The sequence below is a fragment of the Coturnix japonica genome, chromosome 3 (assembly GCF_001577835.2).
Source record: "Coturnix japonica isolate 7356 chromosome 3, Coturnix japonica 2.1, whole genome shotgun sequence".
Classification (NCBI taxonomy): domain Eukaryota; kingdom Metazoa; phylum Chordata; class Aves; order Galliformes; family Phasianidae; genus Coturnix; species Coturnix japonica.
The window spans coordinates 79,491,028-79,504,780 of record NC_029518.1 but is presented as its reverse complement, the minus strand read 5'-3'; the positions used below and the strand labels follow the sequence as shown (position 1 = coordinate 79,504,780).

The 13,753-nt window shown below is 36.3% G+C and overlaps 1 protein-coding gene across 36 annotated transcripts in view; it reads right to left on the bottom strand.

Annotated features, from left to right (window-relative positions):
- The window catches only part of DST (dystonin), a 283,686-nt gene that overhangs the window by 45,461 nt on the left and 224,472 nt on the right, over positions 1-13,753 (bottom strand). For all 36 annotated transcript variants that reach the window (XM_015859169.2, XM_032443498.1, XM_032443500.1 and 33 more), the window contains 6 exons: positions 12,983-13,224; positions 11,705-11,911; positions 6,832-6,951; positions 6,553-6,660; positions 4,680-4,898; positions 1,543-1,746 (listed from right to left, as the gene is read on the bottom strand). In XM_015859169.2, the coding sequence (XP_015714655.1) occupies positions 1,543-1,746; positions 4,680-4,898; positions 6,553-6,660; positions 6,832-6,951; positions 11,705-11,911; positions 12,983-13,224 (1,100 nt within the window). The remainder of the gene's footprint in view (positions 1-1,542; positions 1,747-4,679; positions 4,899-6,552; positions 6,661-6,831; positions 6,952-11,704; positions 11,912-12,982; positions 13,225-13,753) is intronic.

Below are 13,753 nucleotides of genomic sequence, written 5' to 3'. Positions count from 1 at the left end.
AATTTAACATAATTTGAAACCTGAAGAGTTAAATAATTATTCTTCTTGGACTGTCTAGACAAACACTGACGTATCCACTAAGCTACAGAGTCTGAATATATATTTACATATTTTAATAAAGAAAGAATTTATATAACATTACATTCTGGAAGTTAGGATGTTTGGCTTTCCCATCTGCATATACATTTACGTACATTAAGTACTTTAAGGTTCATTTTATAAGTAATTGAGTATTTTCTCAACATCTGATTATATTCTAGTTGTTACCAAAGAATGTATTTTCCATCTTGCTTTCTGATCTTAGCCTTCTGTAACCTTCTGTACTTAAGCACATCTTGTTAATGTCTACCACATAGAAAGCAAAGGCTCAAACACTAAATAAATGTCTTGATTTTCAAGCAGGCAGCACACATGCAAAAGAAAAAACACTGAAACTAAATAAACAGGCATCTTTCTGAAGTGTGAATAAAGAGGCTACTTACAATGACTGGAAGTAGCATGAAATAATGGCTACTACCAGGTCAAAAAATGAATGACATCTGATGTCACCTTTTTTCATTACATTTTTCAATTCGGTCTATAATGTCTAGGAATACAACATTAAGTACCATGACCTATGCAGACAATTATTTAGAATGCAGAATTGATGAGAACCTTAAGGTCTCTTTTTTGATTTAGTCTTGGGAAGAAATACAGCACTTAACTGACAACCAACAGGCAAAAAAGGGAATTTACCATAAAAACAGTGCTAAAGGACACAAAACTTTAATCAGGTTTTTGTGTAGATTCATGTACACAGCTAATGAGGATTTCTTCCTGAATTTCGTGTCACATAAAAAGGATTCTTTTTGGATTTAATGACAAATTAATCCAGTATTATCAAGTTCCTAGGAACTGATACCTGTCAATAGTCCAATAAGGTTCATTCTGTGGAGTAATTAACCTAAGATACACAGCTTTGATGGACTTGACCTGAATTTTATGCTTATTGTAATATTTTGTGAAGTCTAACTTTGCTCACAATTCTTCCACATGAAAAAGTTCAAGAATAAACCACATTAAGATCCTGTGAGTCTATAATGAAGACCAAATGCTATGCATGGTTAAGTACACTTTAGTTCCAGCCTATTAAAGGACCGACTGAAGATGCCAAGTTCTAGATATGACAATATGCAAAGCTAACTGATTAACAAAGACACTCAGACACTCAGATCAAGCACAGCATCAGCAATTAACAGACCAGTAAACGAAAACTGAATAAACTAAAAATCTGACATTGTTAGATCAAATATTCCTTTTTTGACATTTTAAAGTTGGGAATGGATAATATTTTTCAACATATCTCAACAGCAGGGTCATAAAATTATAACCCCTCAGGAAAATCAAAGCAATTAGAAATAATATGAAAATTCACACACCATTCAGCTGAAAAATCCACACAGAACAGCAGTTTAGTCTTGATATATATACATATAAAATGATAATGTCTGTAAATCTTTCCATGCAAATGAATCTAATCATACTTTAAACTTAAAATGATACCTGGGTACACTGAGAAATGGCTTCATCCAGTGCCAGCGCTCGCTTTTTGACATCTTCCTTAATTTTACTGTAAAGGGTGTCAGCTGCCACATATTTCTCTTGGATAGAGAAACCTTCTCCTGGGCTCAGTTCCAGCAACTGAGGCCCAGTTTTATTCATCTTATCTATATGAGGCTTGTGCTCAGCAATCAGCTCACGCAGTTGCTATAACGAATGAAAAAAACTTATCAGTTTCTTATGCTTAGACCACCACATTACAGCTGTCCACACTTCAAACACATCCAGCTGGCAAGAAATTCCAAACAAATACCTGTCATCCTAATGTAATGCACAAATAATATTAAATGAAGTTAATGACTGCTCTGCCAGTGATGATTCCCTTTCCAAAAGTGAGAGCTACCCAGCCAGGAAACATCACAATTAAAGATACGTTGGAAAGGGCCATGAAATACTCCCTCAAGGCATATCATTACATGTAGAATGCATGGTGCCAACAGATGATGTTGGCTGCGGATGATGTTGGCAACAGATACTCCTCATCATTTTTAGGACCCGTAATGACATAAATGGTAACTATATTCCAAATATTTGCATAATACCACTACATATAGATATTTTCATGCTGATATGTGCCATGAAGCCTTCCACTGAAGAACGTCACAGAACAAGGTCCTGAAGTTGCAATAATATTAATGCAAGTTATCCTTAATTTAGAAGAGGAAATGAGAACAGAGAGGTTAAAAAACAAAAACTAAAAAAAAACAACAGTGAAAACTCTCAACACCCACCCCCAAAGTAAGTCTAAACCACATAAAACTGCAAAAGGCCAGAAGGTAATGGTATGTTGTCTTCCAGCTTAACTATTTTGCTTTTGTTTACTTGCACCCATAGGTCTGACAAAAGGAAGAGATTTCAGGAGGAGTAACCTAACCATTCCCTTCAGTTTCATTTATTGTCTCAGTTCATCCTTTCCTTTTCTGAAAAACCCCACTGTCTGATGAGACACTGCCCCTCTGAGTGCTGTGAGCCCCATGCATTTCTAGCCTACAGTCACTGTGCAGGAATGACAGGCTAGAGCAAGCACATGCTCTGTTCCTCCTAGTTCAGGGATTGTTTAAACAAACGAAGACATAGAAAAGGGCTTATATCAGTCGCAGTGTAAATAAATCCTCTTCAACTGAGGTCCTTCCCTTAAAAAGAAATGCTGATACTGACTTGCTTACGTGCTCCTCCTCAGAAGAGGAGGAGTTGGAAAGATTGAAAATACAGTGACTATGACTATCCACTATTCCCTGATGAAGAAACAACTATGAAAATAAAAAAGAAAAAACAACAAAAAGCAAAAGGCAATGACCAGCTACTGCCTGAAAGTATAATTCTACCTGTATACCATGCATCAGAAAAAAAACAACAACACTGACTAGCACAGAAAAAAGCAAATGCTAAGCTAAGAATAGTTAGAAAGTTTTTAGTAAATCATTTTATGTATTTTATTTTTGTGCACAAATAGATAACTTGACAGTGTTACAGAGTTTGCATCTATAGGTATAAACTTTACTATGCCAGTATTCTATTCAGCAAAATTCAAACTAAATTAACTGCGTGTTAGTATAAATGTAAGTGAATACATAAGAAATATAAGGGAATAAAGAAAGCCGAATTCATCATGAGGACCTTTTTCCTTTTTATAACAGAAGCACAAATGATCTGGTCTTTGCTACAATTGGGTAAACAATTCCAGTAAATCAGTGTTCCAGATCAGATTACGTGTTAAAATTGCCAGACATTAATCTTCTGCTTAAACAAATCTCAGCTAATGGCATAGCCCAAGGAAAATGCAAAACTACAAGTTCAGATGAAGGGCCTCTCATGCAAGAATGATTAAAGTAGATGGGGAAACAAACCTGTAAGTAAAGCAAGCATGATTTGGTTCATAGTGACTAATCAAGATAGTTTGTAAAGCTCATGTGATATACTTAGTCTTAATGGAGCATGTTTGCTCTTTGTGGACACAGCAAGAAGACAAATGAGCAAACACAGTGTTTACCACTGTATCAAGTGGCACATCTTCAATAACTGGTCTCACAGTAAACAGGATTTTGAAGCCAGGATTCATCCTATCTATCTCGAGTCATTTAACTGAGGCAACTAAAATTAAGAAGCCCAGCTTCCCTGTGCCCAGTAGGAAAAAACAGGTATCTCCAGTAACAATATTGGCTTTGCACTTGCTAAAACATGCAGGTTTTTAACCTTGGTAGGTTAAATCTGATTCCATGTCTAGTGGATTATAGTTGTTGCCTGAAGCATGCTAATTTTTGTCCCACTTGATTATTTTATGCAAGAAAGACCAAATGGAGGCCAGACTATAAAATAAAGTCCCCTCTCTACTTTGCGATAAGAAACAGTTATTTACTTTTATAATTATATAACGTATTTTTTAAGAGAATTGGCCAAGGGATTGGCTTAAACCAAACCACAGAACTCCTGGACCCTGAATTGTCAATCTTCCTGGTTTAGCTGAGTTTAGTTCCTGGTTCAAAAAAGTTTAGTTTCCATGATATCAACAAAACAAACACCACAGTTTTTACTTGTACATAAGGTTAATACATACGCATATTAATACATATTGCATACACCGACTGCATTTCAGTTTCTACATGCTGCCAGCAGGTATCCTAGCTGTTTCTGTTCTCTCATGTTACTCTTTCTTGGTTCTTACTACATAATCTAATTTCTGTTCTTCTCGTTTATGGACTTGGTTTGTTCTAATGGTGTCGTATTTATGTGTACTTTTAAATACACTTCTAAGCTACTCATTTCTTACGCTTACCTCCATTACTTAATGGCAGTTGTTTCCTCTTTAGCCATCTTTTATGCTTTACATTGCTTGCTGCCTTCCCCAGATAAATCTTGTTTGCATGCAGTTTAGAAAACAGCAGAGGCATGATTTTATGTATATTTCCTATTATTATTTTATATCACTTTTTTCAACAGAAGTCTAATTGTCAGTATAAATGGTCAGTACAGTAATTCACGGTTCCAAGCAGAATACTTGTTAGCTTTTGACACTTTGGTTTTTTGTTGTTGTCGTTGCTTTTTTGTGTTTTGCTTTTGTTTTTAAACAGCAAAATTCTTACCCGATGTTCTTCTTGTTGTTGCTTTAAAGTTTCGTACTCAAGGGCTGGTGCAGGAAGCTGAGAGATGATCATTTCTGTTTCAGTTAACCACGGCCAGAGCTCTTCATAAGTCTCCCAGAACTGGTTAACTAGAGACTGAGCCCGCTCCAGCTGGAGGTTTCTCTCTGAGTTCATTTGACAGACTGTATCATATTTCTGTAACAGGCTTTTCAGTTTTTTCTGTGAAATAATGTTAATAAAAAAATAGCAATGTATGTCTTTTCCACATATTTATTATCCTAATCCCTAAACAGTCTTTGAAAATTGATAACACCAAACCACACTGAACCCAAATCTTACTTTTGATAGTAGTTCTACAGTACTGGTGTATTTAAAGAGGAAAGAATCAATATTGTGGGAGACGTGAGTTTAGCTGGACACATTAAAAGTAACTAAAATACAAACAACATTTTATTCCTAGAATTTCCATTTAAGCTGCAAATGACTTTACTGCTTATCTCAGCCCCACTTCCCTTCCGGAGGCACTCACCTTCAGCAACACTTGGCAAAAACTAAGTTTTTCAAAGCATTTCTGAATCCAAGCATCATGAAAAATGCACAAAAAATTGTTTTGTTTCGTTTTTAAATCTGCCAAAGAATAGGGCAGATACTTCTGGATTAACTTCCTACAGGAAGTATGTAACACTGTTTTCCATTTTAGCATGTATTAATTAATGAGAATATGTTACCATTAATGATATGACAGAACTTAAAGGTTTAAGCATTACCCGTCTATTCTGTTTGGGCATGTGATAATAAAAGAACTATCAACTGGATATATAATTTTCTGTGGAAGACTGTCCATCTTATCATTTTTATGAAATATTATATGTGATAATGCACATAAATGCTAGACTTAGAAAAACTAAACATATAAATAAGGCACTGAATATGAAGTACAGAATCTTTTCTGTCAGAACAAGGTATTGTTTCATTTGTTATGTCTTGCATGTAAATTAACTACAGGGATGCTATCCAAAGGACAAAACATTGCCTAACATACAGAAATAATGTTGGGTTTTTTTTACTAAAGCATATATCTAATAGAGGATCGCCTACAATTACTCTTCCTTTTGGCTATATTTTAATAGACTGAACTAAATTCACTTAAGAACAAATCAAATTTATTCAGTGATTCTGCAGCAGAGCACAATTAAGATAATTACTGTTAGTCTTTGCAAGGACCAAAATCACAGAACATATCCATAACAGTAAAAATCCATTCTAAAAACCAGTAGGAAAAACTTCTCTGTGTGCATGCATATAAAACACACACCTATATGATATACGCATATTCTTTCAGCCCTCAACCTCAGGCTGTGTGTGCACATAAACAAATGTGTAAGACTGCCTTTCATTGGCTGTGTTAGTCAACAGGATGGAACATTCCCGGCAAACAATTCCCCCACTGAAATTGGCATAAATGATGATAAAGACGCACACTGAGGTGCCAGCCACTGAATGAGGCACAGAAATACACACACCCAGCCAGAGCTTCACAGACTCTAGAGAACAGTGGAAGATAAACAGCCAGATTCCACATGCAACACCCCAGATGACTAATACCTATGCACTCAATCATTTCACTGGCTAAAACACTGTTTACCATGGAAGATGACAAATGGGGCTCCAAATTAGTCTCAGATAATGTAGTAGACAGTGCTTGCTCTTTGAGCATCCTGAAGCATTTCATCTAGTATTACAAACCCTGGACTAGAAGTGGCTGTAATTAATGTTTTTTCATTAATGTTTTAAAGTACACACCACAAGAATCTTCCTACCGTCTATGGTCTTTCTACCTACTACTGTAGCTGCAAATTTATGGGAAATTTACCTTTATGGTCTGCTTCTCTTCTTCGGTGCACGTGTTCATAATCTTATCCCCGGACTTAACAAGTTCATCTATAGTATCTTTGTGCCTCAAAATCTCCATGGTAAAAGCCTTGAAACACAATAAAAACTGGTCAGCAATATAAAATAAAATACATGGAGCAAAAACTATTCGTGAAGTGCATTATGATGGACTGAAAATTAAATCACGCTAGTACATTTTCTAGATGGAGAGAGCGCTGGCCAATAATTAACATGACAGTTGGAAATGCATTTCTTTTACCTTTTGAACTTGTAGCTGAGCTGTGGTCTGGTCTTGCTCAAGCCTAATATCACCAAGAGACATCAGTTTCTTTTCTGTTTCTGCAAGCCAGGCGAGTTCAGCATCAGCTGCTTGATCAAACTAAATGAGGGAGACATGATTAAGTTGAAGGATTCTATAGACATGAAAAATTAGAATGACTTCAAAAATTTTATAGAAGATAAAAAGCACACTTCTGAATTAGCAGAAAGATAGTAACTCCCTTTCCATATGAGGTTTTTACATAAATGAAATACAATGCCCCAAACGGTTCTGAGGAATTGGAATAAAATCAGCTTAATTCATAAACATGACTAAGCAACAGAAGTATATTTTTCCAAAGCCTACAGCTCTTCTAACAGCCATAATTAAAAGGGTTATCATTTCAGAATTTTAACTAGAATATTTATTGTCATTTGACTCAACTTTCATATGTCTTTTCCACTTCCAAACTTATTGTTACAGATACAGTTACATTGTTATAGTACATTGTACTTATTGTTACTGCTTACGGTTTCTTATCTTAAGAAATAGCTGTTTGATGCTATCTTTTTAATCTTAAGAGATGCTTTGGTAATAAATGATAAAGGTGAAGCAACTACAATTCAAATAAGTCAGTGGAAAAAAATAAAGTAAAATCACTAAATTCAGAGAATACAGGATTTTATCCAAAATCAGAACACAGATTAAATATCAGAACACTCTGAGGCATTTGGGCAGCTGGTCCTTTCATTAAAAGATTATCTTCTGACTACTGTTAGCTGACACTTCAATGTTTCAAAAATTACCTTAAAGCTCTATGTATTTAGAGTATTTAGAGGATCTGTTTCTTACTAATTTGTAAAGAAAAGCAAGAGATCCTGAAAAGAAAAGAATTACCTGGGGATCCAACTCTGCTGAAAGGATTAAATTTTTTAAAAATGATGTCTTATCTATCACTTCTACTCAAGTTTGCAAACATGCATCTTAGTGCATCCATACTGTAATATTGAGCTTAAGCCATAGAGAAAGAATCTGCAGTAACATCAGATACACAGAACACTAACCACTGAAACTACCATTTTTTTCTAAAGCTTTGACCCCCACTGTAATTATTTGAAGCTTAATATGGCTCTTAGTTATTCTGAAGATCTATCAGGGCATTTTAGGTCAGAACCTGTTACTTGCGTTGTTAACTCACACACTTCCTTCAGAAGTCACACTCAGTCCCTCTCATCTTTTAAATCTGTTGGCCAGTGCATTTGTCGCTGTAGAACTACGACAGCGTTGCTCCTGGAGCATAGCTGGAGTTTGCTTAGGCCACTGAATCACCCTTGTCTTAGTGGTTAATTATGAGTCCCACAAAAACAAAGGAAGCAGTTCTGAGATTTCATTCTTCTTGAGTCGATATTTTTCAGCCTTGTTTAATCCATTTGTTACATGAAAGAGAGCTGAAACATTCTTTTTCACCATATGTCATTTCTCATATAAAGTAACAGAAAGTAGAATGTGTCCTAAATACTACAACTTCCTAACAGAAAGGTACGTTCTGAAACAATCAGTACTGTAAACATTAGCATGAAGTAAATGCACCAACAGTATTTAAATCAAAGTTCTTTGGAAGCCCATCTATTTATGACCCAACTAAAGGAAATGAACACAATGTCTAATGTATTAGAGGTACAACCAGTCTGTGACTTCCTAATACTAAATATCCATGGTTATGTCACTAATATTGAGCAAACATTTAGTGGAAATAATAAAATAAAGGCATGGCACTGGAAAAGTCTAGGTTCCACAGTGCTGAGCAACATTAGAACTCTAAGCCTCATTTACTAAAGATGTAGGATTCGTAATTTATGATGTGCACGTTCAACACTGAGGAATATGAAGTAAAAAACCCAGCACCCTCTGCATCCAAAATTCAAATGTATTTTTCTCAGTAATGCATAGCAGAATTATTTTTCAGCCTGAACATCGCTTGAGTCACTATTAAAAAAGTCTGTCTTATTCCTACTTGGTTTAACCAACCATGGTTCATTGCAGTACTTCTAACCAGGAAGGACTGACTTGTGAATGTGATGACACTGTGATTTTCTTTGTGAATGCTTTATAAAGCACCCTCTGTGACTGCTTTGGAGAAAAGAACAAGGAAGGCAACTACAGAATATGACCTTCTCTTTTTACATATCACTTTCTGCACTAGAGAAAGATATTGACCATTACCTTCAGTACCAACAAATGAAAACATGGAGTAGAATTTCTCTCTCGTATATTTCTATCCATTTAGGGACACTCACATTATATTAAGTGTTCATCTCATTAACAGCATGAAACCATGTACTCAACAGTCCATACAGCTTAATGCATTTGCCCCCTTGGCCCAGTAATGCCTATCACAGAAACCATGCTACTTACACTGTACTCTCACATTCTTGGTGGCTTTGTCCTCCAATCAAAACTTATTAATAGAACAGACACTTGAACAAGTTGCTTCAGGGTAAGCTTACAAAGCATTAGCTCCTCCAAAAATATTTTTTCATTATGCATGGTCTATCTTTGAGCTGAATGGAAAGCAGCTTACACTTATACTGGAAGCATGTTAAGCCCCTTAATCGTGAGGTAGTGTATAGGAGTATACTGTGGTGGGCTCAAGTGAAGGTTAGGGGTATTCAGGAAGGACTAGAATGCCATATGTCCTTTCAAGGTTAGGTAGTGGAGCAGCATCTCTGGATCCTTCAGGCCTGGACTTGAATATGCTGAGTTGGTGTTAGGTAATAAAACATAATTTAGAGACTTGAAGGAGAGTGAACATTCTTCTGTTTCATAAAATCTATTAGAATTCTATGAATCTAGGCCTAGACAGATGTTAAATAACACCAGTCCCAACACTGATCCCAGAACACCACATCATTGGTTTCTACTTAGACATCGAGCCATTGACTGCAACTCTCTGAATGTGACCATCCAGCCAGTGACTTATCCAGCAAGTTGTACATCAATCAAGTCCTCTTTTTACCCAACTTAATGACCAGGATGTCACATGGGACAGCATCAAACTCTTTGCACAAATCCAGGTAGATGATGTCAGTTGCTCTTCCTTTATCCAGTGACACTGTACCTCCATTATAAAAGGCCAATTTTGTCAAGCATGGCTTGCCCTTGGTGAAGTCGTGTTGGTTACCACCAATCACCTCATCTTTATTTTCCATGTATTTTCCAAGTGTAGGGCCTTCAAGAGGATCTGCTCCATGATCGTGCCAGACACAGAGGTGAGACTGACTGGCCTGTAGTTCCCTGGATCTTCTATCTTTCCCCACCTTGAAAATGGGTGTCACATTTTCCCTTTTCCAGTCAGAGGGAATTCCACCACACTGCCATGATCTTGAAAATATGATAGAAAGCAGCATGGCAACTTCCCAGTTCCCTCAGAATCCATGGATGGAACTCATCGGGTCCAATGGACTTGTTCACTTTCAGGTTCTTTATATGCTCTCGAAACTGACCTTCACTAACAGTAGGTAGATGTTCTTCTCTGAATTCTTAGCTCTGCTTTCTGCAGCTTGGGAGTTCCGGCTAGAGCCACAAGACTGAGGCAAAGAAGTCATTGAGCACCTCATATTCCTCTGTATCCCTTGTGACTGGGTCTTCAGTTTCCTTCTGAAGAGGGCCCACATATTCCTCGGCCTTCCTTTTATCACTGATACACTTGTAAAATTTCTTCTTGTTCCCCTTTATGTCCCTAGCAAAATTTAATTAAATCTAGGTTTTAGGTTTCCTAACCTGATCCTTGGCTGCTTGGACAGCTTTGCAGTCCTCCCAGGTAACCAGCTCCTGCTTCCACTCCCCATAGACTTTCTTTTCATACTTAATTAAATCCAGAAGCTCCATGGAGGCCTCCTGGCATTCTTGCCTGCCTTCCTTTTTCCTCTTTTCACTCACAGAAATCACCCTCTGTTGCTGAGGATTTGTTTCAAGGAGACAAAATAATACTCATAACAAACTCCTTAAAAAGTTAAACATGAAGTTATTTTTAACCTCGCTAATAAGGAGATCTGAGTTACTGCCAGCCTCTTTTCAGTTGGCTTCCAAGAAACTTTGAAATCGTCACATACGGTTGCTCCTTGTCCCATTATAACTTTTTACGGGAACTATCAGCAGAAAGAAAAATCTCCACCAGTATTTTTATGCTAGAACTGTAGGCAGACTGTGGAAAATTGTGTTCCATGATGTTTTTACAAATATGGACCTTAATATGGGACCATTTAGTAAAGAAACTGGAGTGTCGGCTCTCAAAGCATACCCATATACACGCACCTGTGTGTGTTTTGAAACCTTCACATATTTAGTAATTCAGGTTTTGTATCCCAACAAGAAAAGTATTGTGGATATGAGTAAAAGCAATTGTTATTTTAGATCTCCAGTACAGTTTGGATAATATGGTCCAGCTTTTAATTGTCAAAAATATAGGGAAGCTAGACAATCAACTGATGCTGGAAGGTGTAGCAACATTAGTGATTTCAATGCTGCATCCAGGAAAATTGGCTGGGAAACTGGGTCATATTTTACTTAACATGATCTGTGAAAGATAAGGGCGATTCAGTTCTTACTCAAGAAAACTCCCACTTAAGCAACCACGGGATAGTTATAGTAATGTTAGCTACAAGACTGAAGCTTTTGTCAACAGAAAGGCGTGTGATTACAACCGCATACCTTCTGGCATGCATATCTTTACAGTGGAGTCACATTCCATTCAAACAGGTCTTTTGCTGCCTGAGCACAAGAAAAGCTTGGCAACACTATTAAAGGACATCTTCTATTCAAGTACACATTGCCAGAGGCCATTTATTACAGCCCTAAAACAGGTTTTCAGTACCTGCTGGGATCTCAGGATGGCAGCATCAATCTCATCCACCTTCTGAGAGATTGTGTCAGTCACTAATCTGTATCGTTCATTGTCCTCTGTTATCATCTTGTCGAGTCCCTCTCTAGCCCTCCATGGGACCAGTTCCAGGAAGGCACTGCCAACTTCATTGAGAGTGTCCAGTAAGGCTTTGTTGTTTTTTGCTTCTTTCTTCAACTCCTGAAAAAGGTCATTAAAAGTAAATGTGCCAGCATGAGTTGAACACGCACACAGCTTACATATGTTTTTTATTCTCTAAACTACTGAATCAAGAACTGAAATGTTTTCCAGGCACACCAAAGGGATAAATGAGCACAATTATTTTCAGCTCAGTTGTACTAGCTTTTTGATACTTATAAGTTGTTTGACGAAAAACTGGGTAAGTCTAAGTTTTCTACAGACTATACACTAAAAACATTTCTCCAGTCAATATGATAGTTTGAAATTCTCTGAAATGTTATGAGTTGTGAGTACTTCAGGAAGTGAACAAACAAAATAAGACTAACACATGCCAGTTGCAGCCTGTCACTCCATAAGGAACTAAATCATCTCCAGAGCATGAAATGAAGGAAAATATCATTAATTCAAATGATTCCTGAAATAAGCAATGATTGTATTGTACTCCTGTCAAATCATCACACAATCCTTCAAGCTTTTTCTGTACAGGAAGCCCCACTGATAGTCATTTCTATATCTATATGTACAACTATAATTCAATATTTACATATTTAGTAATGTCTATGTGATTTTATATTTTAACATATACATTACTAATATACTAATTGTTAATATGTATTATTATAGCATATATATCATTTGAAGGAATGGTATTTTTTCCTTTTTTTCCACTCAAAACACCACCCTCACCATATAAGCTTGCATTTTTTTTTTCTAAATATGTATTTTTTGTTAAACAAGCTTAGCAATGCATTTTAAATGCAGTATTTTTCATACTTTACAGGATAATATCCATGTCATAACTAAAGAACCAAAATAACTTTGTTTGACAGCTTCAGAGTTTTCCCAGGGTAAGGTAGCTGCTTGAACAAGAAAGAAATGCTGAACTAAAAATAAACTGCAACCCAGTTTTGCATGAGATTAAAACAAATGATTCTGGAAAGTAAGCGTGATTCTTGACTACTGCTACAATTAGTCAGCTGATCTAATGCTGAATTAGTTATTCACAAAACCAAACCAAAGGTTAACACAAAACCGTAAAGCAATAAATAATTCACAGACTCTAAAACCTACTTTTTGTCTTTCCTGTGCTTGGCTTAATTCTTCACCCTTTGGTATTTGAGTTTCATATGACAGCAACTCCACTTCCACTTTGTCAAGCCACTTGCAGAGCTCTTCATGGGTTGAGTGCAGCTGACCTGCAAGCTGTAGGGCCTGCTCTAAGGTCTTGGACACATCAGAACTCAATTTTGTAATGTCTTTGTATCTCACTTTAATGCCTTCCAGTTTATCTTGAATTATTATAACTTCGTCACCTAAAATACCAGAAGAACATTATTTCCTGTGAACACAATTCCTTAAAAACAAAACAATTTCCTAAACATCAGCCCCTACACAGCAATCTCAGTATTTAATTTAGAAAGCGATCCAAACAAGAAGACAGGGCAAATCCTCACCCCCTTAAAATTATTCTACCCTCGGTAAGCCTACAAAGCTATGAAGTTTACCTCAATTTAGGATCTGATCTTCTGTCTTTTTTACTGTTTTATTAAACTATCAGAAAGTGATGACTTTGACTCAACTTTTAATGCAAATGCTCTTTTAAAAAAATCCATCCTTAAGTACACAGTAGTTCTTGAACTGTTATAAAAAATTACAGAAGTTACTGAAAATACTAAGAAAAAAATCAAGAATACTATAACTAGATTTTCCATTACACTAATATTCTACACAATTCCTTGAACTGAATGCCCTTCTTTACAATCCATTAAAAACAAAAGGCTAAAATAAAAGTAACCTCCTGAAATTTATATTCAGATTTCATTATAGATTATGCATAATGTT